The following is a 27,243-nucleotide window of genomic DNA, read 5'->3' as shown; positions in this document are numbered from 1 at the left end:
ATCTTGCCAGGGGAAGGACTGGCAAGCAGAATTTATTCTTTAAGCCCACTGTGAGCATTTCTTTCCAGCTAGATGCTTAATCTAGCCAATGCTCCTGCGTTCTTTTCTGAGTTGCACAAGGAATTGGTGTGAAGAGTTCAGGAACATTCTGAAAGTGTCAGTGTATTGAATCAATAAGCAATTCAAGTAGAAGGGGACTGTGGAGTCTTCCTTGACAATTGGGTTGCCAGCTTTTCCCCTGGCCCCTGCTCCTCTGCATCTAACTGCAGCTTGATCTACAGGAATCTTGCTGGTAGTGATAAATGTTCACCCCCGCGCCGTGAAAAACATCACTGGCTGCTATTGTGCTAACTATGGTTTGTTTATCAGCTATGTTTTTGCACGTTAAGGTACTGTTGAAGTCCAAAGAAGCAGGCCAGACTTTTTTTGCTTTGATCAAGTGGCACTCGTAGGGTGCTGGATGGAAAAGTCTGTTGGGAGAGCAGAAAGTTTCATGAGCCAGGAGAAGAAATGGGGAAAGTTTTGCTTTCATACTTGGCCTGTTGTTGGAAATGACAAGAGGGTGGAGAAAAGGTGGCCTTTGCTTTGAGATTTTGGGATCCTTTGAATACTTCTGGAAATAAGCCTCACTGACTAGACCTCCCTTGGATTCTGAGTAGGGTTGTTTTCTCAATATTTTTACAGTGAGTTTTGTTTATCTGCTTTAGAAATAGGTTGTCTGGTTTTCATTTACATAAGACTGTTTTTAATGTCTTCCTCCTAATAGCAAACTGGAAGTCAAGATCTTATTAGCACAGAGCGAAATAAATCAAAGTCAATGATTTTTAAAAAATAATTAAAAATCAGATTTTTAGAATTAAAACCAGATGTTTAATTAAATGCTTTTTTGAGGAAAGATCTATCTAAAGATAGTTTTCTATTTAAGGTACATTGTAGTCCAAAAGTTATTCATCATGAAATAAGAATTAGTTTTTAATTATGGATCATGAGGCTATATATTCATGCAATGTTTAATTTTGTTTTGGTAACAAATTCCATTAATTCATTCACAATGTCATGTTTTTCCAAAGTTTTCTGTAAGGTTGTTTTGGGCAGTTCTGCTAGCTGGGCGATATTATCACAGATGTTTGGTTTTGCATTTCTCAAAACTGAATTTGTGACTGCAGAGATAACATTGCTCCAGCTTCACAGCAAAAATGTTATAAACAGAACTAAGAAAAAAGACCTTAGTTATATTGTATTGTCGAAGGCTTTCACGGCCGGAATCACTTGGGTGCTGTGTGGTTTCTGGGCTGTATGGCCGTGTTCTAGCAGCATTCTCAGATGTTGCTAGAACACGGCCATACAGCCGGAAACCACACAGCACCCAACTTAGTTATATTGTTCCTTTGCAAATCTGTGTACATAGAATCAACCTCTTACCTCGTAAGGGTGAAGTTTATAGATCTGCAGAAGGAGCTCAGGGTGTGGAGGGAGGGACAATTAGGAAAAATTAAAGTGAAATCTTTTGAGCAGAATAGCGTACTCCACAAGTCTGTGATCTTTGTGTGTATAGCCTGAGGTATATTGTATCATTCTCTCCTTGGAGGAGAAAACCTATAATGATGGCAGGCCATAAAAGAGACCCAGTGTTGGAATATTTTGATGAAGTTCCTCTAGCTGTGGGTCTGGCAGGTATGCAAGCAAATGCCCAGAGGCGGGCAGGCAAAATGGTAAAAGGTCTGGAATCCATGCCCTATGACAGTGATGGCGAACCTTTTCAAGACCGAATGCCCAAATCGCAACCCAAAACCCACTTATTTATCGCAAAGTGCCAACATAGCAATTCAACCTGAACACTGAGGTTTTAGTTTAGAAAAAAGGTTGGCTCCAAGGCATGTGTAACGTAAGGGCCGTTATATTCTGCTCTATAGGAAGGATTCCTGCCAGGTGTTTTAGAACCTTCCTAATAATTAGCTTAGGATTTCTTTTCTCACCACCAATATATATTACTCACAGCCCTCAACTGTGTGTGTGGGGGGGTGATTTTTTAATGGACACCACCTCCCTTTTTGGGGACACAGACACAGACAAAAAAAAAGAGACTGGAACGGATCTGACTGAACAAAAAACTTAAAACGTGCCTTAATTTCGCCACCACTGGCTATTAGGACAGACCTAGGCCATTCTCTGCAATCCTGGTGATTTATGACGGCCTGTTGGTTCTTAGAATTTAATGACATCAGAGCTTAGCAGTTTGCAGAGATGTTAATGGCGACTTCACTCTAAGTTTTAAAACATTACTAGACACTCTCAGACACTTTTAGTAAGATTTTTCCTCAGAAAAAGATGTTTCAGAAAAGATGTTTCTTTAGAGGTTTTACACTCTCTGTTGACAGACTCTAGTCCACTGTACCTAACCACTAACAAAACACCCAGTCTACGCCTGGTGGGATTCCTTGCATAACAGCCTCTCTCCCACAATCCCAAATTTGGCCTCTCTGCCACAGGACTGGACCTCCTAAGACTGGTGTTAACTGTGGAGAAATTACACTTTTAGACTGTCAGAGGTTTTCCTCAAACACCCAGGAGGGCGCTCACTCTCCTCCAGACTCAGGGTTTCAGATGCCCAATAGCTTCCTGCCATAACAAACAACAACAGCAGGGAGATTCATGGAATCTCCTCACTCTGCCACAAAACGTACCCGGAAGGCACAAAGCTCATGAGCCAAAAGACCAAAAGAACCCCTCAGCACTCGACTCTATTTATAGTACCTGCATTTTTTTCTCTGGCCAATCAGGGCTGGCCAGGGCTTAACTCTTTCAGGGCAGACTCCACCCTGTAAACTGAATGCAGGATAAGTGCATTCGTCACAGCATGCGTTACTCGGGAGCAAGCTTGGTGAAGCAACCCTGCAATGCTTTGAATGGGTGAATCATGACCCTAGGAGGGTTTACTCAGAAGCAGGGCCAGCCTAGAGGTGTGGGGCGATGCCCACCCCTACATGATCAATCTGTGCCCATGGCCCACAGAGAGGGCCTGAGGGCAATTCTGGCAATATCGCACATAGGTTCGCCACCACTGCCCTATGAAGAGAGACTTAGGGAGCTGGTGAAGAGAAGGTTAAGAGGTGGCATGATAGTCATGTTTAGATATTTGAAGGGATGTCATGCTGGTGAGGGAGCAAGCTTGTTTTCTGCTGCTCCAGAGACTAGGACCAGGAGTAATGGGTTCAAGGTGAATGAAAAGAGGTTCTACCTAAACATCAGGAAAAACTTCCTGACAGTAAGGGCTGCTCAGCATTGGAATACACCACCTTGGAGTGTGGTGGAGTCTCCTTCTTTGGAGGTTTTTAAAGAGAGGCTGGATGGCCATCTGTCAGGAGTGCTTTGATTGTATGTTCCTGCATTGTAGGGGGTTGGACTTGATGGCCCTTGGGGTCTCTTCCAACTCTATGATTCTATGACTTCAACAAAGAAATGCAAGACCTGATCCCTATCTCCATTCCTGGCTTTGACCTCAAAAGCTTAAACCCCCAAAATCTTGACGGTCTCTAAGGTACTACGGTACCAATTGTTCAAGTTTAATTGTTCCACTGCAGATAAACCCAACTATCCTCTGAGAACAGTACCTTGGAGAAGAAGATTTGGGTCAAGGGGGAATTTCCAGTGAATTTTTTATTCTTACAATTTCTCACGGCTTACACAATTGTTGCTTTCTAATTGCGTGTGCTAGTTTGAACATAGTGCTGTTTGGGGAAAAAATCACAATATAATATTATCCATTAAATAATGCACTGAGAGATGGTGGAAGCCATGTAGACGCAAACACTGATCTTGAAGTAGGGGAATGTGGGGCCAAGTCCCTACTCAGCTGCAAAACTCAGTGGGCGACCTAGGGCCAGTCCTGTCCCAGCCTACCTTTCAGGGTCATTGTGCAGGCAAAGTGGAGAGAACTCTGCATATGTCACCCTGAGCTCTTTGGAGGAAAGCAGAATAAAATTGCAGTAACTAATAACATTAAATAATGTTTATCTTGGGCATACCCCCAGAGTTTCATACAGCCAACAGTGATTGCCATTTCGCCGCTGACCTTTTTCTGCTCTTGTCTAAATTTCCCCTTCATAATCTTTTGCAACGTCAACATTGGTCCACATCATGTCTCTCTGCTTAACTGGCTGTTCAAACCGCTGTTTACAGTGCCCGCTTGCAAGCTCTGTTCATCCATAAACAACTTGGGTTGCCAGCTTTTTCCCTCAGGGCCTGCTTTTCTGCCTTCAAGCTGACGTGACAAAGTTTCCGGGTGTCAGACTTCTGCTTGTTGGCCTGGAAGGACTCTCTGGACTCTTTTTCAGGCTTCTCTGGTGTTGACCAGTCTTTGCATGTAGCCACTAGGGGGCAAATTAATGCAAAGTTTACAATTAGAGAACTTCTGTCCTGGTTTATTTACTTATGGCTGTCAAGTCATAGTCCACTTATAGCGATGCTGCTGTGTTTTCAAGGCAAGAGATGTTTAGAGGGGTTTTTGCCATTGCCTGCCTCTGTGTCATGCCCCCTGGTTTTTCTAGAAGGTCTCCCATCCAAATACTTCCCAGGGCACTCATCCAGCAAGTTTCCATGACAGAGTGGGGGATTGGAACCTAAGTTTCTCAGTTTCTCTTTTGACATTTTAACCACTACACCAGTGGTGGGATCCAAAAATTTTAGTAACAGGTTCCCATGGTGGTGGGATTCAAACTCGTATGCGTAGCACCAATGGGCTGGGCGGCAGCAAGGTACAGACATTCCGGGCGTGGGCATTCTGGCCAGGCTGCAGGACACAGCCAAGGCCAGTCCCAAGGGAACTAATGCACGAGGGCTTAGGGCTGCCACGCACCGGGTGCACCTCCTGCTAGGACTGCTTCAAGTTCTGTGCACTACTGCTGAGGAGTGAGGGCTGCACAAAGGCAAAAATCATGTGGCAAAAATCTCACCAATTAGTAACCCCCCGCACAATAATAAATAATTAGTAACCTACTGAACCCGTGAGAACCTGCTGGATCCCACCTCCTGCACCACACCACGCTGGCTCTCTCTTCCTGGATTACCGGAAAATAATCTGTGTAGGCTAAACATTGAGTTTTATTTTTGTTTCAGGGTTTTTTCAGGTGGTTGTAATTATGGATCTTGTTCCTATCGATACATCTGGCTGACGCTAGCAGGTAATTAAAGCTCAACATGTAACAGACTCTCTCTGTGATACACCTCTGAAGATGCCAGCCACAGATGCAGGCGAAACGTTCGGAACAAGATCCACCACACCACGGCCACGCAGCCCGGAAAATCCACCAGAACCAGTTGAATCCGGCCGTGAAAGCCTTCGACAATACATTGTTTTGTTTAAATAATTTATTCCAATAATAGGATTATTCAGCCTTTGCGGTGCCCCTTCAGATGTCCTTTTTCAGACCTCTTTGGCTAAAGACAGCAGAGTCAGGTCATAGTGAATACCTCCAAAGTGCTTAGGTAAATTGGGTTGGATTGCCACTTGACTTTACCCACCCTGCTCCTGTGCCTTTGGTGCAGGAAAAGAGATTCCACCAAAAGGTGCAGGAAAAGAGATTCCATCTAAAGGTGCAGGAAAAGAAATTGGTCTGTCCTTCATATCATCTTATCCAGCATCCTATTTTCTACAATTGCCATCATTAGAAAGCTCACAAGAAAACAGAAAACCACTTGTGTGATATACTGAATAGTGTGCCAGGTGAGATCCAGGAGAACTGAGTTCAAGCCTCCAATGTTATGAAACTCACAAGGGTGTTGTGACAGGAACAGCAAGATGAAAATGAACTCGATAGTATGTTTGCCTCCAGCAATCGGTATTAAGGCAGGTTTCAAGCACTGGAACTGTCTCACACTGACTGTCTAATTTCACACTGAGGCACCATTGGCTCCAATGGCATACTTTTGGGAGCCTCACATGCAGGGAGGTGAAAGCAATGGCCTTCTGCTGCTGCTGCTGCTCCTGAGCACCTGGTCTGCTAAGGCATTTGCAATCTCAGCTCAAGGGGAGGATCAAGATTGGTGGCCATAGATCAATTCTCCTCCATAAATCTGGTTCAAGCCCCTTTTTAAAGCTATCCAGGTTAGTACACACCTCCTGTGGCAGCATATTCCAAACACCTCAATCACACGCTATGGAAGAAGTGTTTCCTTTTATTAGTCCCACCTCCCCTTCTAGCATTTTCTTTGCTAAATGAATGCACCCTGTCTAGTATTGTGAGAAAGAGAGAAAAATTTCTCTCTGTCAACATTTTCTACCCCATGCATAATTTTATAGACTTCAATCATATCTCCCCTCAGACATCTCCTCTCCAAGCTAAAGAGTCCCAAACGCTGCAGCCTCTCCTCATAAGGAAGGTGCTCCAGTCCCTCAATCATCCTTGTTGCCCTTCTCTGCACTTTTTCTATCTCCTCAATATCCTTTTTGAGATGTGGCGACCAGAACTGGACACAGTACTCCAAGTTACACTCATCTGTCCCCATCAATCCCTGTCTTTCATGGGAGGAAGATTTTGCTTCTTTGTTTCACCTGTTGATCTTTCCTTGGTGCCCTTTGTTTTAATTGCTCGCGTCTGGGTTTTTAAATACTTTTTGGTTTTAATTGGTTTTATGAGGGGTCTTGTAATGGTGTTCTTTTAACTGTTAGCCACCTTGGTGGCCCCAGTTGAATGGGGAAAAGTAAAGGTAGTCCCTTCCGCAAGCACCAGGTCATGACGGACTCATGGACTGATGTCACATCAGGGCAGAAAAACAGGATTAAAATGTGTAAATAAATAAGGGTCAGAAAAGCAGTTGAGGAAGTGCTCTGGGAACACAGACAGGCTGAAGAACTTCCTGGGCTGACGGCCAAACAAGATGGCGGCTCTTTAGAATATTGGTGCCCCTTGACAAAGCCCAGGGTTTACCTGGATCTTCTGAGGAATTAGGCCTCGCCCTGGGAGCTTGCAGTGGGTTTTTGTTACTGATTCTTCGAACTCAGAGCAGATAATCCTCCTGTTTTTTGTTCTCTGTGGGACGAGGCGCTGACTCAAGCTTTGGAGAGCCAGACGCTCCGTTGGTGGTCGCCGGCGGCCTCATCCTATCTCGGTGCTTTATGACTGCCCACCGGTAGTTTGGAATTTCTGGGGTACCTCAGGGGATTGGCAGTGGTCATCACAGTGCCCTAAAGCTGCCTTGTGTACCCATTCAGATGTTCCCATGTAACTTGTAGCAGCAGGATTCGAATACGCTGTTCATCTTGCGACTGGTGACCTTGAGTTCATTCACAAGTTCAGAACAATGGATTCTCAAGAGGGTTGAGGGAACTATCGAGACTTCTTATGCCAGCTCAGATAATTTTCCCAGCTTCTGTTCTCTAGTCGCTTCATCATCACACCACATTGTACCTCCACATCACAGGTGTCAAACTTGCAGCCCTCCATGATGCTGGCAGGGGATGATGGGAACTGTAGTCCACAACATCTGGAGGGCCGCGAGTTTGACACCTATGCTCCACATGCTGAGTTCTTCCTTTGCCGCCCCTTCCGAATCCTGACTGGGATATCAGGACCCGGGGGTCTCCATTCCTACTCATATCTGATGAAAGGAGCTTTGAAATTGTGTTTCTGAGATGCTACTGGACTCAAATCTAATGATCATAGATCTCAGAGGCTTAGTTCAGACACCTCACAAAACACAGGTTTAATTAAACAAAGTATGGGTAGTATGTGGGTTTTCTGGGCTGCGTGGTCATGGTCTGGTAGGTTTTGCTTCTAAAGTCTCACCCGCATTGGTGGCTGGCACCTTCAGAGGCATGTCACAGTGAGATGTGTTTCTCTCCGTGGCACGGTGTGGAGTGGGTTTTGTTACTGACTCTTTGGACTCCGTGCAGATAATCCTCCACACTGTGCCACGGAGCAAAAACTGCCACATTGTGGCCACACGGCCCAGAAACTCCACAATTCCCAGTTGATTCTGGCCGTGACAATACATATGGGTAATATGATTGTCTGAACATGGACCACGGCTCTAAAAAGGTTAGCTGTGCATGTGTGTGTTAAATTCCATCAAGTTGCTTCTGACTTATGTCAACCCTATGAATCAGTGTCCTCCCAAAGGTCCTGTTGTTAACAGGTTTGCTCAGGTCTTACAAACTGAGGGCCGTGGTTTCTTTTACGGAGTCCGTCAATCTCATGTTGGGTCCTTCAAACCAGGATATGTTAGTATCATTTGTGTGACATGTCAGCGCAGACAGAAGGGTTAATTGTGGCTTGTTCCTTAACATCAGCCTTGCCGGCTATAAAGCAAAGGAGATGAAACTGGCATTTGTCTAAGCAAACCAGGGTTTGAATGATCTGCAAGCTGAATCCCTGTTTTGTCATCTGATTGTAGGATGTCGTGTTGTTTCTGAACAGAGAAATGGACTGTGTGCCTATGATGGATAGGAAATGTCTTGCCCCTTTCTGTTTGCCATCAGTCCCCCTGTGTGCTAGTTTGAAGGGACAGTGCATGTAACCAATCAGGGCCCATGGAATGCTAGAGAGACAAGATGGGAGAGGGGATGAGGAAGAAATCCATCCATAGGTGTCAAACTCGCGGCCCTCCAGATGTTATGGACTACAGTTCCCATCATCCCCTGCCAGTGCCATGCTGGCAGGTGATGATGGGAACTGTAGTCCACAACATCTGGAGGGCCGCGAGTTTGACACCTGTGCATTAAACTATCATTTTAGAGGCATGTAGTGTTTGTATCCCCAGACACATACATCAAGTGAGACTTTATAGGTCCAGAGTTTATGTATTTTTTTTCAGGATAGCACACCCGATTTGAGAATTTATCTGCCATTTTCTGGACCATCTCTGTTCTAGGATGCTCTGCTTGGATCCTAGTGCCTTGGGGACAGAACTAGGTAGGCTCCAGGACCCAAATGGAGCATTCTAGAACAAAGATGGTCCAGGATGAATTCTCAAATCTGGTGTCATCTTTATCCTGAAAAAGGTGTAGCTTTTAGGTTGTGCCACTTTGAGGTTTTAAAAGTAGACTGTACGTGTCTCAGAGCTGAGTTTGGAGGGAAAGCTGGCTAAAGAACTGGAATTTCCAGATCGAGCTACACTTATACTATAGGATTCCTAAGATTAGTTACCTCAAGAATGAAATTTTGGCTGATAACTAGCTGTCCTTTGCAGTCAAGAACTCACAACGAAACACTATAACCGAATGAACCCAGCAAATGTTGTATGTTATACTTGTATATAATTTCAAGCCTCTTTACTGAACCTTATTCTGTCCCCAAAAAAGTTATTTTAGACATTCTGTTTACCTCATCCCTCATCTGAAATGTAGAAAGTACCGGTACTTGAGTTTAGTTTGTCAGATAAAGGTCGGGAAGGGGGTCTCAATTAGGGCTGCCAACTTACAGGTAGAGCCTGAAAATCTCCCGGAACTACGGTTGATCTCTAGACAAGAGAGATCAGTTTTCCTGGTGAAAATGGCGACTTCGGAGGGTAGAATCTGTAGCATTATAGCAGGGTAACCTTATACCCCCAGATCTCTGGGGATTTCTCACCGCAGGGTTGGCAACTCTGATCCAATGACCTAACTTCATAACACTCTACATCTGGTCCAGTGACACACAGTGGGCACATGTGGCTCTTTGACATGACATCTGTGGCCCTATCCCCCACTACGGCTCCTGAAATATGGGACAGGTAAGGGTCAGGACCCTCACTCAGTGGGATTTGTAGTGGACAGGTGGTTCCGATCTTGAAATAGCAATTGCCAAATAACAGGTATCGCTGTAAAAGCCCCCCAGGTTATGTAGGGACCTGAGACCTTAGATGTTATGGACTACAATTCCCATCAGCCCCTGCCAGCATGGCTAATTGGCTATGCTGGCAGGGGCTGATGGGAATTGTAGCCCATAACATCTGGAGTGCCAAAGGTTCGCCACCACTGCCCTAAGGTGTGGTCCTCATGCCAAGAGATGGGAGAACAAGTGGATCATTTGGTTGGTGGTAAGTGTGAATGTGGCTATCCCAGGGGTTTCCAGCATGGCACCCACCAACACCTTTCCAGGTGCCCGCCAAGCGTTCTTAGAAAGCAGGTGGGGTCATGGGGGGCATGTACCCAGCAGCGCTGCTGATTGTCTATTCAGATATTTTAAAAGTTGCTCCAATGACAGCTGCCACCACAGCATAAAGATCTTCACTGGTTATGTTGTTTGCTTTAACCTTCTGTTCACTTTAATACCTGCAGAGACAATAGCCAGAGATATCTCCGGGCCCCACCCTTTTTTCTGATCCTCAGCCCTGCCTGCAGTGTGTTTTGTTTTTCTGTTTTGACATTCAACACCGGATTTTAACCTCTTTTGTTCCAAGAAGGTTTCGCCCCAGCCGCTCCCTTTAACCACACTGAGGGATAGGCTGAGGTGACTGCTGTATTCCCAGAATCCTTAGAGCCTCCGAGGTGTGACAAACCTTGCCGGCACCCAGTAGTGTAAAGTCTGAGCAGGGGCTGAGATTCGTGGCACCGCCCATTTCTCCTGCTTTTAGGGGAGCCTTTCGAAACACCAACGGGAGAAACTGGTGGCTACTGACTGGACTGTATCCATCTTCTTCCTTCCAAGGGACATGTACTGCCACCACCTACCTCCTGGGTAGCACCGACAGCTGGCAGGGATGGCCATGCCAGCTGCTCCCGCACATTATCGGTACATGTACCAACACGCATCCGCATCTGGTCTCACTGGACGGAGCGCAGTCCGCCTCTCTACCACGACACCTGCTCCTCTGGCATACAGCTGCACCGCATCCGATTGCCGACTTCTGCCCGCCACACCGGTGGAGCAGATCGAAGCCAGGTTGTGGAGCACGCCAACGCCAAGGGAGAGGTAAGATCGATTTTGTGTTGAGCATCTATCCCCTGTGTTGAGCATGCTCAGGTTACCTCTTCTCGTCAGAGCTTGACGGCTAAGCAGGGTTAGAAGGAAAGCTTGGATTTATAACCCACTTTTCTCTCCTGTATGAAGAAGAAGAAGAGTTTGGATTTATATCCCCCTTTTCTCTCCTGTAGGAGACTCAAAGGGGCTGACAATCTCCTTGCCCTTCCCCTTCGGCTGCCAAACAAAAAACACCCTGTGAGGTGGTGGGCTGAGAGCCTGTGAAGAACTCGTGACTAGCCCAAGGTCACCCAGCTGGCGCGGTGTGGGAGTGCACAGGCTAATCTTGAATTCTAGATAAGCCTCCACAGCCTTCCAGGGCGGCAGAGCGGGGAATCAAACTAGGTTCCTCCAGATCAGAGTGCATCTGCTCTTAGCCACTACACCACTGCTGCTCCAGAGTCTTAAAGCAGTTTAAAAACTCCTTTCCCTTCCTCTCCCCACAACAGATGCCTTCTGAGGTAGGGGGGACTGAGAGAGTTCAGAGAGAACTGTGACTAGCCCAAGGTCACCAGCAGACTTCTTGTGGAAGAGTGGGGAAACAAACCCAGTTTTCCAGATTAGAATCCACCCTTCCTAACAACTACACCATGCTATCTCGTCAGTACTTGGATGGGAGACCACTGAGGAAATCCAGGCTCCTCTGCTATGCAGAGGAGGGCAATGACAAACCAAAACTCTATGAGCAGTCACCGTGTGTTGTTCTCAACTCAACAGCACTTAATTATTATGACCATTAAGAAGGAGAAGAAGAGTTTGGATTCATACCTCACCTTTCTCATAGAGTTTTCAAGGGAGCAGCCAGTGTGGTGTAGTGGTTAAGAGCAGGTGCACTCTAATCTGGAGAACCAGGTTTGATTCCCCGCTCTGCCACTTGAGCTATGGAGGCTTATCTGGGGAACCAGATTAGCTTGTGCATTCCAACACATGCCAGCTGGGTGCCCTTGGGCTAGTCACAGTCCTTCGGAGCTCTCTGAGCCCCACCTACCTCGTCATCGGGAGGGGCATGTAAGCCCCTTGAGTCTCTTGGAGGAGAGAAGGGGGGGATATAAATCCAAACTACTACTACTACTACTCCTTCTCCTTCTCCTTCTTCTTCTTCTTCTTCTTCTTCTTCTTCTTCTTCTTCTTCTTCTTCTTCTTCTTCTTCTTCTTCTAATGAACAGAGGTTGTTCGCCATTGTCTTGCCTTTGTGTAGCAACCATGGACTCCCTTGACCGTCTCCCATCCAAAAGCATTTTCCCTTCTTCTTTTCCTTGCAAAGGGCAACCTTAAACACACATTCTCTCTCTGATTCCTTATCAAATAGTTTGAGAAGAGAGCAAAGCTCTTTCAAAGATTTCAGTATGATTTGAAAAACAAAATGTGCCAAGGATTGAAAGTGTTGCCAGACTGGAAACCTCCTGGCTTTACAGGGGTTCTCCAGAAGATGGGAATCAATTCATCTGTTTTGGAGGGTAAGACACCAGGACTGACCCTGCTTAGCTTTCAAGATCTGGTGAGATCGAGTTAGCCTTGGATGTCCTGGGGTCACTATCCACTCACCATAAGCCGCGGGGTCACCTCTGTAAAGCCACAGGGGTCCTGACGCCTCATTATCTCCGCGGCCACCGCGCTGCTGCCAGGGATTTACTCTCCCCGCCTCCTGGCCAAGGCTGGGTAAATTAGCTCCGGCTAAAAAAGAGCAACTTTTAAAACCCGCTGGTGCCGCCAGCTGGAACCTCGGTTGTTTATGCTGGGTTGATACGCCAGGACGCGCAGCTCACGCCAATCGTAGGGAACAGGGAGCGATCTTGTTAAGCGGGGTGTCCCCTGCCTGTGCGCGCCAGAGGATGACGAGAGACATCGTCGACACCCCTTGCACCCTCAAGGAAATTGAGATGTGTGTACAACAAGACGCCTCAACATTTCTTTTTTCTTGCTCGAAAGCCCACCGGTTGAAAGGGTTTGCAGTGCCCATTCAAGACACAGCCGGGTTCTAACGGAGTGCTTTTCTTTTCTCAGTTTTTTTTTCACCGTCTCAAATATTTGCTTACTTCATCTCAAGGAAGGTGTGCAGCTTTCGATGACGCTCGCACGCACGCACGTATGAACCAATCACAACCAAAAGCTGCCTGTTAACCGAGACCACCGGGATGGCCGCGTGGACGCACACAAATTCTCCAGCCAATCGTGGAACACTCTATTCCCCTATTTCCATGGAACTTCTGCTCCTTTGCTGCCCGCCGCAATTTTCCTGTGGGGAACAAATGTCTCCTGCGTACGTAGTCAGCTGGAGGTTTTCACCGCGAGTCGCCGCAAGGCCATGCATTTGAAGAGGTAAGTGGATAGTGGCCCCTGGTGAGGAAACGGTGTTAATAGGGAAGTGTGCTTCTTTTTCCTTTCGGTTAGTTTACAGTGCTTTTTTAAAAGCTTACCTGGAGAATCTCCCGAGTGTATAGGCAACCCACACTTAGATTGTGGCAAGCCCAGCATAGCTGCTTTCATGACGGCCACGAGCAGCCAAGTTCATTGTTTAAGGGTTTCCTGCCGTTTATTTTAAAGCCTGGTTTTATCCTTCCCCTATTACATAAATTGGGTGACCTTTGAGGACAAAAGCCGGCTGTCTTTTTTACTGCCTGATCAGTGCCCTCACATGACCTGTGTGGTTGCCAAGTTCCTTCTGAGGACATGAGACTATTAGGTACATAATGTTTGCATTTGTATTTTATTCAGGTTATTTCTCCTTGTATATTGTTTTATGCCAATAAAGGGACTGACTGACTGACTGACTAGCATGCTTTTATGGCCTCTTTATCATTATTGTGAAGTCTGTTTTGTACTGTTTGGCATCATGAGGCTGAATTGGTTCTTGGAAACTGCCAAGGTAAAGCAGTGTGAAACCATTGATTGCTGCAGACCAGAGTCGGGAATTGGGCACCTGCAACCTCCCATAACCATAACCGATACACGTTTTCGTGGAAACTGTTTGGCGCAATATGCCTGAAGTGTTTTTTCTCACCTGGAGACTGATGTCCTTTGGAAGGCTATTTAGCCTAGAATTACCTGATGGCTTAATTGCTGAAATTCCAGTAAGACTATTCAACTGCAGTTACAAAGAAGAGGATTCTTGTGGCATAAGGATCCCTTCAGTAAAATGTGTTTATGGTCCTATAGTTGAGCTTTGTATATATTAAAATTGGTCTGAAGGTTAAGAAAGATGCAGTTTTCAACACTATTCTTCATATTGTTCTGTACATGACATTGTTTTGTGAGTATAACTTCCCCTAAGTTGGCAGAGGCTGTGCCCCAGTGGGTGATATTTGGCCCACCTTCATTTTCTCACTGGCAGAAGTGCCATCTGGGAGAGAGAGAGAGAAAAAAACAGAAAGTTTGCAGCAGGAGAGGAAATTGAGGGAAGATGGCTGCCAGCTTGAAATAACTTTGCGGAGTCGTTTTCCTCTCTCCTTCTGCAGATACGTATAATCTGGGCTTCTGGGTGTCTTGATTACAACCCGTGACCACTTGGGTTGCCCTAGTGGACATTTCCTGGGCTGTCCCGATTTTGGTTGGCTGTTTTGTTTTTATACTGCATTTGTAATATAACTTGTCTTTTTTGAGTCATTTTACATCCCCTTGGGGAGAAAGGCAGGATGAAAATATACTAATTGAAAATGCTGGGGGAAAGAATTAGGACTAATAAAAGGAAACATTTATTCACGCAACGTGTGATCGGTGTTTGGAATATGTTGCCACAGGAGGTGGTAATGGCCACTAACCTGGATAGCTTTATTTTAAAGATTTAATATTATAGTGGTTATCCATAATTTATTGTTTTATTGGCCTATGTGGCCCTTGCACACTGCTCAGAGCCCTTTGGGGGTGAGCGGGTTATCAAATGTAAATAATAATAATAATAATAATAATAATAATAATAATAATAATAATAATAATAATAATAATAATAATAATAATAATATAAAAGGGGCTTGGACAGATTTATGGAGGAGAAGTCGATCTATGGCTACCAATCTTGATCCTCCTTGATCTCAGATTGCAAATGCCTGAGCAGACCAGGTGCTCAGGAGCAGCAGCAGCAGCAGAAGGCCATTGCTTTCACCTCCTGCATGTGAGCTCCCAAAGGCACCTGGTGGGCCACTGCGAATGGCAGAGTGCTGGACTAGATGAACACTGGTCTGATCCAGCAGGCTAGTTCTTATGTTCTTATGTAATTAGTAGAGGCAAAAATTTACTGAAACAGTATTCAGTGAGGCTGCGACATCACATATAACCAGAAGTGATGTCACCACATCACAGGACACTCTAGGGACTATGTGGTAATCCTTATATTCAGATATGGATTCATACTCTTCGACAGCCCCTGCCAGCATGGTCAATTGGACCATGCTGGCAGGGGCTGATGGGAATTGTAGTCCATAACATCTGGAGTGCCAAAGGTTTGCCACCACTGTTCTAGGATTTCTCCATCTTGGGATCCTAGAAGGCCCCTGCAACGACTTACATGGTTTATGGTTTATAATGTAAACGCTTCGTAATTTTATGTAATTTTATGTACTTCTATATTTAATAATGCTATTGATTTTAAAATGATATTGTTATTGTCATATTGTTGATAATTCTTGTTGTTCACCGCCCAGAGCCCTTAGGGGATGGGGCGGTTTTATAAATACAATTATAAATAAATAAATAAATAAACACAGTAATGTCACCCAGTTACAAAGCTAGAAGTGACACTGCCCAAACTTCTTCGCTTCTTCTGGCCCATTTTTCTTCCCTAAGCTATTAATCAGCAGCAGGGGACAGAGACTGAGGGTAGAAGGTTGCCTTCCAAAGTGGGCAAGTTGGCTGCCTTATTAAATAAAGACAGAAGAAGGTGAACCCAAGGGGTTTTTGGAATGACTGCCCATTTCCTGGTAGGAGGCATACTGGAGAAATTGGAACAGTGATTCTTTTTTGTTCCTTTCAGGCCCACCAGAACCTGCAGAAAGAAATGGAGTGTGAGAAATTCGCACTCGGCTCCCTCCAGTGTAGCTGCCTTTGGGGATGGAATAAGCCAGGATTAGAAGGTGGGGAGCAAAATCACATTTTAGGGAGAAAGGCAGGAAAAGAAGGGAGCTATGATAGAGGGTCCTGTGAACACTCTGGAGTCCTGAGCCCATAAAATAAGGTGACCAGATGGTCACTTTTGTGAACCGGGACGGGGGTAGGCAAACCCCCCAGGAAGGCCATGTTCTGTGGTCGCTACAAGGCAGGAGGCTGCCAGACTGCCTTTATGCTCCCCAGAAGGCAGTGGCAGCTCTCCCAAAAATCGACAATTTTAAATAACCCCATGGGACAAATTGTTTGAGCATGGACTGTCCCGCCAAAAGCGGGACGTCTGGTCAGCCTGCCATAAATACCTCCAGCCAACTCATTTGGAGGGGAGATAAAAAACTTCACCATTACCATCCAGGCCTGGACTAAAAGTCCCTCACATCTAGAATTCTGTTTCCAACAGCCAGCCTTATTTAAATTTCTTTTGGCTGTGTATTTTATCCCTAACAGAAACCCTGTGAGGTGGGTCGGGCTGAGAGTTTGGACAGGCCCAAGATCACCGAACGATCTTGTGTCAGAACGACCTCTGTGTCAGAATTGGAAACAGAAAGCCGGGTTGCCCAAGGTCTTAGTCAGCCGATCTATCCACTACACCACACTGTCTCACACTGTGAGGAAGCAACTTAACTACGGGATGGGGAATTTTAAAACTCCATGCCCTCCAACATTCTACAAATGAAAATAAGGAAGAGCTTGCCCCTTCCTTGTTCTCACAGCAAGCAGCGCTGTCTCATTTCCCCACCTCCGCTATAGGACATCGCTGGACGGCATTTCACCGCTTTCATTGCTGCTAATATTCATTTACTTGGCAATAACCTGCCTTCCGCTGATTAAAAAGCCCGAAGGGTGTTTGTTCTTTTAGTTAAAGATATGCAAGAAAAATATACTTTTCCTACGGCAACAGCCCTTCAGAATAAACATCACCCACGTTTGAAATGGCGAGCTGTGTGTCTCAGTGCTCACGGGCCATGGGTATACGTTTGTGGATGCAAGAGACAGGGTTAACTTAGCTCTTGCTCTAAGGTTTAACTCCTGGAGGCTTTTGGGGGATGACGATACTAGCAAATCTGGCTAATGATTTAGCAAGGTATTCCCCAAAGGCAAAACTAAGGACAATAGAAGGAAAAGAAGAGTTTGGATGTATACCCCACCTTTCTCTCCTGTAAGGAGACTCAAGGTAGCTTATAAGCTCCTTCCCTTCCTCTCCTCACATCGGACACCTTGTGAGGTGGGTGGGGCTGAGAGAGTTCAGAGAGAACCAGGACTGGCCCAGGGTCACCCAGCAGGAATGTAGGAGTGCGGAAACACATCTGGTTCACCAGATAAGCCTCTGGCCACTCAGGTGGAGGAGTGGGGAATCAAACCCGGTTCTCCAGATTAGAGTCCACCTGCTCTTAACCACTACATCACGCTGGAAAGTGATTTATCAGGGACAGGTACCCAAAACTAGGGATTTCCCCGATAAATGGAGATAGTTGATGCCTCTGTAGGGCTCAGGTCCACCCTAAGTTCTCACAATTGAATTGTGTTGCAAGAAAATAGAAGAAGAGTTGGTTTTTATAACCCTCTTTTCTCCACCTTTAAGGAATGTCAAAGCAGCTTACAATCACCTTCCCTTCTCCCCACAACAGACAAAATGTGAGGTAGGTGGGGCAGTGAGAGTTTGGAGACAGCTGTGACTGGCCCACGATCACCCAGAAGGCCTCATGTGAAGGAGCGAGGAAAACAAACCGAGGTCTCCAGATTAGAGTCTGCCACTCTTAGCCACTATGCCAGTGGTGGCGAACCTATGGCACTCCACTTGTTCATGGACTACAATTCCCATCATCCCCTGCCAGCATGGCCAATTGCAGTCCATGAAAGGAGTGCCATAGGTTTGCCACCACGGCACTATGCCTTACTGGACAAGACCAGTTGTCCATCTAGCACAATGGTGGCGAACCTTTGGCACTCCAGTTGTTCATGGACTACAATTCCCATCATCCCCTGCCAGCATGGCCAATTGCAGTCCATGAAAGGAGTGCCATAGGTTTGCCACCATGGCACTATGCCTTACTGGACAAGACCAGTTGTCCATCTAGCACAATGGTGGCGAACCTTTGGCACTCCAGTTGTTCATGGACTACAATTCCCATCATCCCCTGCCAGCATGGCCAATTGTAGTCCATGAAAGGAGTGCCATAGGCCTACACCACGCACCATGCCCACTGGCAAGACCAGTTGTCCATCTAATAGCAGGAGCGACCCCAGACCCAGATGTTATGGACTACACCTATCAGCCTTCGCCAGCATGGCCACCGGGCCATGCTGGCAGGGGGTGATGGGGATTGTAGTCTATAACATCTGGAGTGCCAAAGGTTTGCCACCACGGATCTAGCATCTTGCTTCACATGTTAGCTGGCCATTTGTTCTGGAAGGCTAACAAACATGACAAAAGAGTCCAAGGCCTTCCCCCCAAGCTCATATTCAGACATGTTCTGCTCTGTATGTGAGCATTCCTTCAGTCACCAGGGCTAGTGGCTAGTAGCCATTGATGGCCTTATTAATCTGTCTAACCCCCTTTTAAAGACTCTGTTCAAGGCAATCACCCTATCCACTGGTAGTGGATGCCAATGTGTAATTACTCATGGGCCATTTCCACACCATCAAAATATTCGGGGTGAGCGAGAAACATATCCCTGCGCAGCTGGAATTCCAAGCAGACTGCTCCCCAGTGCTAACATCGCCCTGCCACAGTGCTGCCCTAGCCCGATATTTCCCCTTAAATTTCGGGATATTCAAAAATCGCCAAATTGGCGATTCTTTTCAGAGATCCTGGGTGACCCCCGCTGCCATGCAAACATCACAGGAGCAGACGCGGTATATTTTTCCTTCCTCATACTCCCTTTGTCTTTTGTAAACATATATTCAAATCACCTAAAGTACACGGGCAATTTCCCTAGCAAATAAACTCACCGCTGTTGGACTGAGCTCCAACTGCACCAACAAGAAGGAAGCATTTGCACGGGACAGGACGCATACCTGGAGCTCCAGAGTGCAGCATTTTATGACTTGTGTTGCAAAATATACGTTCTGCTTTTAGGTTATTTTTCCTGCCTCGCTATTTCCTCCCACTATAAACACTTTGGGGATGTATGCACATGCGCGGATACGCTTGCAGGGTAAATACAAAAGACCCGGGCCGCACAAAACAAACCTCCCGGGCCTACCTCGACTCCTGGGAAGAAACTGGGAGCCATGCGGAGGCTGAAACCAGGATAAAATAGCCCATGCATGGACGATGCCGGTTCCACCCCAGTGTGATTGTGCCGTGCGGAAAACCTCATGGTGTAAATAAATATTTCCTTTTGTCACTTAGAAGAGTGCAGGGAGCCTTTCCTGTTGGCAGCAGAGGATGGGGCTTGCAATAATGGGTTTAAACTACAGGGGATGATGGGAACTGTAGTCCATAACATCTGGAGGGCCGCGAGTTTGACACCTATGCTCTAGAACAGTGTTTGCCAACCTTTTCGACATCACGGTACCCTTGACCTCACTCTTAATATCTCACGTACCCTCGCCATCCTCCCCAACCTTCCCCTCCCAGGGTGAAGTGAAGCACAGGGTGGGGGGGTGACTGCTGACCTTGTGGCAGGTCCTGCCTCCTGGGCCAGCTCCATACCCTGGTTGGGAATCACTGCTCTAGGCTAATTCTGCATTGAGCAGGGCGTTGGACTAGATGGCCTGTATGGCCCCTTCCCAACCTCTAAGGATAATTATATCGACATTTTTGTGGCCCTTGAGGCCCAAAAAAAAAAAACTACTAATGTTCGCCACTCTCGAGCTAAGTCCCCTCCCTGTTCTGAATGAGACCCCCATGCTCCTGGGATCTGAATTCTGAACATGGGAGTTGCCACATGTGTCACACCCAAACTCTTTCCTTCTGCCCACCAGTCCCCTGAGGAGATTTTCCCTCCAAAAGTTCTGTTAATTAAAGCTTTGACTGAGCAACCTCCTTGTCCTCTTGTGATACCGAAGCAGGAGCATAAACAATGTTTTTCAACTTTATTTTTCGTCACTTTGTGCTTTTCCATCTTTATACTTCAAATAGAAGTTAAAAAAATGTTCTTTAGCTGCTCAGCTGGGGCACAACTCAGCTAGGCAGAGGTCTGCGCTGAAGAAACACAAAATAAACTTTCTGTTAGAAAATAATAACTTTGGCACCAGAGGCTTGAGAACATTAAAAGATGGGAAAAAATGAAGTTTTATTAAACTGGAACTTTGAAAAATGATTTCAGGCAAGATAATAAAGATTATAAAACAAGAAGCTGGTAAGCTGAGGTATTATTTACGAGTTGTTTCCTATCTTTCTTCATAGTAATTATAAGATGGCTCAGGTGGCTTCAAGATGTTATATACACCCCAGTATAGATGACAGATTTTCAGTTTGTCATAAGAACATAAGAGCAAGCCAGCTGGATCAGACCAGAGTCCATCTAGTCCAGCATTCTGCTACTCGCAATGGCCCACCAGATGCCTTTGGGAGCTCACATGCAGGATGTGAAAGCAATGGCCTTCTGCTGCTGCTGCTCCTGCGCACCTGAGTGCTGCTAAGGCATTTGCAACCTCAGATCAAGGAGGATCAAGACTGGTAGCCATAGGATTGACTCCTCCTCCATAAAAATCTGTCCAAGCTTCCTTTTTTAAAGCTATCCAGGTTGAAGTGGCCATCTTACCACCTCCTGTTGGCAGCATATTCCAAACACCAATCACACGCTATGAAGAAGTGTTTCCTTATTAGTCAGTCCAATTCTTCCCCAGCATTTTCAATGAATGCCCCTGGTTCTAGTATTGTGAGAAAGAGAGAAAATTTCTCTCTGTCAACATGTTGCCTCTACCCCATGCATATACTCTTATAGACCCCAATCACATATCCCCCTCCAGACGCCTCTCCAAACTAAAGGAGTCCCCAAAGCGGCTGCAGCCTCTCCTCATAAGGAAGGTGCTCCAACCTTCAATCATCTCCTCCTCGTTGCGCCTTCTCTGCACTTTTCTATCTCTTCTCAGGTATCCTTTTTGAGATGTGTATGCGACTGAACTGAACTACAGTACTCCAAGTGCCAGTCCACGGCTTTATATAAGGGCATGACAATCCTTGCAGTTTTATTATCAACTCCTTTCCTAATTATCCCCAGCATAGAGTTTGCCTTTTTCACAGCTGCCATGCATTGAGTTGACATTCCCATGGAACTATCAACTAAGACACCCAAATCCCTTTCCTGGTCTGTGACTGATAGCACTGACCCCTGTAGCGTGTAATCTGTAGTCCTTTTACTTTTTGGAAAGACATCCGGTTTACCCTCAGGTAAGTATTCCAAAACAGTTTCCTCACACACTGACTTTAAGACAATCACTCTACTAGATAGGTCTTGCCCACATGTTGTTTAAGAAGAGGAAGAGGAAGACAAACCCCATATCCACCAGAGAACGGAGCTTTATACATACATCTGTTCACATCCGTGCGTCTCTGATTGTCAGGTCTGGGGCTGCCCCATACCAGAAGCAAGGAAAATATAATAGAAGAAGAAGAGTTTGGATTTATATCCCCCCTTTCTCTCCTGCAGGAGACTCAAAGGGGCTTACAATCTCCTTTCACTTCACCCCTCACAACAAACACCTTGTGGGGTAGGTGGGGCCGAGAGAGCTCCGAGAAGCTGTGACTAGCCCAAGGTCACCCAGCCGGCGTTTGTGGGAGTGTACAGGCTAATCTGAATTCCCCAGATAAGCCTCCACAGCTCAGGCAGCAGAGCTGGGAATCAAACCCGGTTCCTCCAGATTAGATACACGAGCTTTTAACCTCCTACGCCACTGCTGCTCCTAAATAGGTGTTTAGGTCCTACTCTGATAGGGATGGCACGGGCTCTAGCCCAGGGGTCTGTAACCTGCGGCTCTCCAGATGTCCATGGACTACAGTTCCCATCAGCCCCTACTAGCATGGCCAATTGGCCATGCTGGCAGGGGCTGATGGGAATTGTAGTCCATGAACATCTGGAGAGCCGCAGGTTGCAGACCCCTGCGTTAGCCCAATCTTGTTATTGGAAGGTAAGCAGGGTTGGGCCTGGTTAGGATTTGGATGGGAAGCCACCAAGGAAGTCCAGGTTTGCTATGCAGAGACAGGTAATGGCAAACCACCTCTGTTTTCTCTTACCTTGAAACCCTATGGGGTAGACTGTGACTTGATGGCCCTTTCTACCACTAGGTAGGCCCCACAACTGCAAAATACCCCCATTCCATTATTGGAATGAAAATACGGAAATTTTCTCACCGAGAACACGTGGAATTCCTTGGAGAGGATTCTTCTCCCGCTCTTATACATGTAAATAATACAATTCTTGTTGAATTGGAGAAGTTGAGTCAGACGAAAATGCAGATTCTGCCTCAAGCAGCCGTCTTCTCCATTCACAGTTAAACCCCATGCATCCCAGGCAGAGGTGGGATCCAGCAGGTTCTCACAGGTTCCCGAGAGTAGGTTACTAATTATTTGTGTGTGCCGAGAGGGGGTTACTAATTGGTGATTTTGCCCCGTGATTTTTGCCTTAGCTACGCCCCTCCTCTCAGCAGTAGCGCGCAGAACTTGAAGCAGTCTAGCAGGAGGTGCACCGGCGTGCGTGGCAGCCTGCTCCTGCATGCATTCGTTTTCCTCGGGCCTAAGGACCACGCCATTTGTGACTCGCGTCCTTGCCACAGCCCCGCCCAGGAATGCCCCACCCCCAGAATGTCCAGCCATGCCCCCGTCGTGCCCCACCCAGCCCCATTGGCGCTACGCCACAGTTTGAATCCCACCACCATGGGAACCTGTTACTAAAATTTTTGAATCCCACCACTGATCCCAGGTATTTGCCCCATAAGGCAGATTTAAGGCTGAACTGGCCGGCTGCAGCCACCAACCAAAAGCTATATTCTGTCTCAGATAAAGATGTTAGTAAGGTTATACATATTCCTCCACCACAGAACTCAGCGTGTCGGCTTTCTTTGTTGTAGAACGCTCCACCTGGGTCCTAGTTCCAACTTAGCTCAGCTCCCCCACCCCACCCCACCCATTTGAAAATAAAAATACAGTGAGCTACAAATACTCTTGAATCAAAGTAATTAGGTTCAATAATGCACAAAATAATGGTTTTGCCAGATCATTTTCATATTTTGGACTAAATTCTAATGTGGAAACATATAATTTTCTCAACCATTTCCCCCCAACTGACTATACTAACATATTTATCTGAGACCGAGTCTATATCTGAGTTTATATCTATGGCCCCTTCCGCACACGCAAAATAATGTGTTTTCAAACCACTTTCACAACTGTTTGCAAGTGGATTTTGCCATTCCGCACAGCTTCAAAGAGCACTGAAAGCAGTTTGAAAGTGCATTATTCTGCATGTGCGGAATGAGCCTGAGTTTACCTGGGCGGCAACTTAAGAAAAGGCCTTGTCAGTTACAGAATGAACGCTCTGGAGCTCCCTCCCAAGGAGATATACCCACCTCCCTCTATTTAGCACCAGGTGAATGCTCTTTTTGTTTTATTTCGTGGACAACCAATGACTGGTTTTTTAATGTGTTTATTGGTTTTCAGAACCAATAACTGTTATTGACCCTCTTCTTTAGTTTTGGTGTTGTATGTTTGTTCCAATGTGGTGTCATGGTTAAGAGCGGATGGACTCTAATCTGGAGAACTGGGTTTGAGTCCCTGTTCCCCCTCGTCAGCAGCGGAGTCTTATCTGAACCACATTTGTTCCCCACTCCTACACATGGAGCCTGCTGAATGACCTTGGGCTAGTCACAGTTCTCTCAGAATTCTCTCAGCCTCACCTTCCTCACTAGGTGTCTGTTGTGGGGAAAGGAAGAGGAGGGTGTTTGTAAGTTCATTTGGGTCTCCTTGTAGGAGAGAAGGGGGGGGGGGTATAAATCCAAACTCTTCTTCCTCTTCTTATATTTTTGTATTGAGTTATTTTATATATTATTTTAAGGTTGTTCAAATGTTTTCTTGTTTGCTGCCCTGTTTGGGTGGAAAGGCAATGTAGAAATGTTTTCAGTAAAATTATCTAGCCTCGTTCCCCCATTTCAGGGTGTGTTTTTCTGTCCTTTCTCAGGCTGTGGCGGTGCATTGCATGCTGGGATTTGGCCGAACTGGAACCATGCTGGCCTGTTACCTCGTAAAGACCCAGAAGATCACCGGCGTCGACGCCATCCACAAAATCCGCGAGATGCGGCCCGGTTCCATCGAGACAGCTGATCAGGAGAAAGCCGTTGTCCAGTTCCACCACCGTGTCAAATAGCCTTTTGTGTGGGGGAGATCGCTTGGTCGTTGAAACTATTATAGTGGACAGCATTATGGAAAGAGACTCTCTTTCTAAACCACCCCCCACCCTCCCGGCAGAAGAAGAGCTAAAATAATTGTTCGGGGGACCTGGTTCTGAGTTCTTTAGGATGGGTTAGGGCTAGAAATGGTGGCTTAAATCAATGGGGGGGTTCCAGACAGAAAGTTGGGGAGGCAAGATTACCCTGGATCACGCAATAGACTCTATGAGACTGTACACAATGAAATTTCCTTCCCATCCCGTAAGGAATGGTGCTGTAGAGAATTGGATGCTGTTTTAGAACTGGGGGGAAGGGTGTCCTTTTCTCTTTCCTCTGACAACCCTCACTTCAACATGTTGACATCCTGACACATTATTTGCAGGGATTAAAAGGGTTCAAAGGGGACAGCCATGCGTGTGGGTTATTTCTAAATGGGTCAGCGTGCACTAATATTGTCCATATCCCGCTGGAATATACGTGCCATATGCCTCGTCAAACAGTGCAGCTGTTTTCTACTCCGATGGGCAGTGGCTCTCCTGGGACTCCTGGAAAGATCTTTCCTTTTCCACTGAATATGTATGCTGAGTCGGATCTTTGGTCTGTCGAGGTCAGTATTTGCACGGTGTGACGGCAGTTCTTCAGACCTTACAGCATTTTGAAGTCTGTCTCAGAAAAAGATGTTACTAGGATTGTATATTCCTCCGCCACAGAACTCAACATGCCGGACCTGGGACCTCCGGACCTGCAGGACCGTCTTACCCCATATGTCCCGAATCGGTCTCTGCGCTCGGTAGAGGCCAACCTACTGGTGATCCCTGGCCCCTCAATGATGCGGCTGGCCTCCACCCGAGCCAGAGCCTTTACAGCTCTGGCCCCGGCCTGGTGGAACGCTCTTCCACCAGCTGTCCGGGCCCTGCGGGATCTTAATGAGTTCCGCAGGGCCTGCAAGACTGAGCTGTTCCGCCGGGCCTTTGGGGAGACTAGCCGCTGATGGGCCTTATAACACCAAGTGGATCCTACCACCCCTTCCCTTTGGGTTTTAAGGGAATTGATAGTAGGCGCCATCTTTTATATTGATTTTAATAATGCTGCATTTTAATGGGGTAGGGTTTATATTTATTAGAGCCTGTATTAATTGATATTTAACGGATTTTAATCTGATATATGTGCTCTATTTTACATGTTGTTCACCGCCCTGAGCCCACCGGGGGAGGGCGGTATATAAACCAGCCAGCCAGCCAGCCAGCCAGCCAGCCAGCCAGCCAGCCAAACAAACAAACAAACAAACAAACAAACAAACAAACAAACAAATAAATAAATTTGTTGCAGAATGCTCTGCCTGGGTCCTAGTGCCTGCTTAGCCCCCATCCGTTTGAAAGTAAAAATACAATGAACTATAAATGCTCTTGTATCAAAGTACCATGTTCAAAAATCCAAAAAATAATGGTTTTGGCAAAGGCAGCGCATAAAAATGAATATTTCTCCTATTTGTTCGGGACTATATTCTAATGTGGAAGCATACCATTTTGTTGACCGCTGCACCTCAACTGACCATACTAACATCTTTATCTGAGATAGAGTATGCTGGCAGGGCAGGGTGGGTGTGCTGCCATGACAGCACCAGCACTGAGAAGGCTTCTGAGGCAGGAAGTCACCCTGACACAGGGACGGTTCATTCACCATCAGGTCTAGGCACAACAGAGCAGCCAGCAGGAGAGTCCAGAAAACAGAACCAAAACAGTCCAGGGAGTCAAATAACACAGAGTAGACCAGTGGTGGCAAACCTATGGCATGGGTGCCAGAGGTGGCACTCAGAGCATTCTCTGTGGACACGCGTGCACAGAGTTTGTCATGTGGGGGGGAAATCGCCCCCCTCCACACACACACATTTAGGCTGGCCTGGGCCACTGGACTTGATGTGGTGCACCTCAGCGAGCCGGGAGGCTGGCGGGCCTGTTGTCTGCGCTCCAGGTGGCTGCTGCCCAGGGGAGGGGGGCAGAGGCAGCAGAGATGCTAGAGAGGTGCACAGTGGCACATGTGGGACTTGCTGGGGGCTACAGCAGGCTGGCCCCTGCTCAAGGGGTTATTCAGGTTAAATTGCCGCGTTGGCACTTTGCGATAAATAAGTGGGTTTTGGGTTGCAATTTGGGCACTCGGTCTCGAAAAGGTTCGCCATCACGAGTAGACAAACCAGGAGGGAGCAGCCGAGAAGCGAGGTTGTGGAAAGTCAGTCAAAGCACAGTCCAAACACTCAGAACAGTGGCATACAGGAGTTGCTGAGAAACTCACACGTTGCATCCATAGCTGAAGCTCTTGCAGCTACAGGGAAACCTCAGTTTTCGTTGGTAATCCGTCCGAAAACAATCGGCAAAATTCGAAACCGACAAAAACCGAGGCAATGATTTCCATAGGAAATTATCAGCGAGGTCACATGGCACGGCAACAAAAGCGGCAAAATCCGACAAATTCCGAGGCAACCAACAAAAACCGAGACACTGCAGCCAAGAAAACGTGCTCCCCCCTGTATTTTTCTCTCCCATTTGAACGGGGCCACTTGGCACACTACCTGTATTGCCTAATAAACCCAGTTCAAAGGAGAGCCATAATGCTCGCCAGGTTTAATGTTATGCCTTCTGCCTTGTTACATGGCAGATTTAATAAGCAAGAAAAGGCTAAAAGATTGTGCCCATGTAATGATGGCTCAGTTGAATCTCTGGCCCACCAATTACTTCACTGTCTCAGATTCAAGGAAATCAGATCCAAGTATGTGAATCATCATTGATGTCCAGGCGACAGAGATCAGTTGCTCTTGAAGAAAATGGCTGGTTTGAAGAGTGGGTTCTATGGGGGCTCCATCCCTATTTTTTATTTCCTGCCT

The 27,243-nt window shown here is 46.5% G+C and overlaps 1 protein-coding gene across 1 annotated transcript; it reads left to right on the top strand.

The window, feature by feature from the left end:
• The first annotated feature begins 9,699 nt into the window (after nt 1–9,699).
• Nucleotides 9,700–24,768, top strand: DUSP23 (dual specificity phosphatase 23). Its single transcript, XM_048504060.1, is given in 5 exon segments — nt 9,700–9,708; nt 10,626–10,663; nt 10,665–10,723; nt 10,726–10,889; nt 24,158–24,768. Coding segments are annotated over 5 exon segments (456 nt in total). The 3' UTR covers nt 24,344–24,768.
• The last annotated feature ends 2,475 nt before the right edge of the window (nt 24,769–27,243 follow it).

This window comes from Sphaerodactylus townsendi, linkage group LG01, assembly GCF_021028975.2.
Source record: "Sphaerodactylus townsendi isolate TG3544 linkage group LG01, MPM_Stown_v2.3, whole genome shotgun sequence".
Taxonomy (NCBI): domain Eukaryota; kingdom Metazoa; phylum Chordata; class Lepidosauria; order Squamata; family Sphaerodactylidae; genus Sphaerodactylus; species Sphaerodactylus townsendi.
The sequence above is the reverse complement of the archived record's forward strand: the minus strand, read 5'-3'. Positions and strand labels throughout refer to the sequence as shown.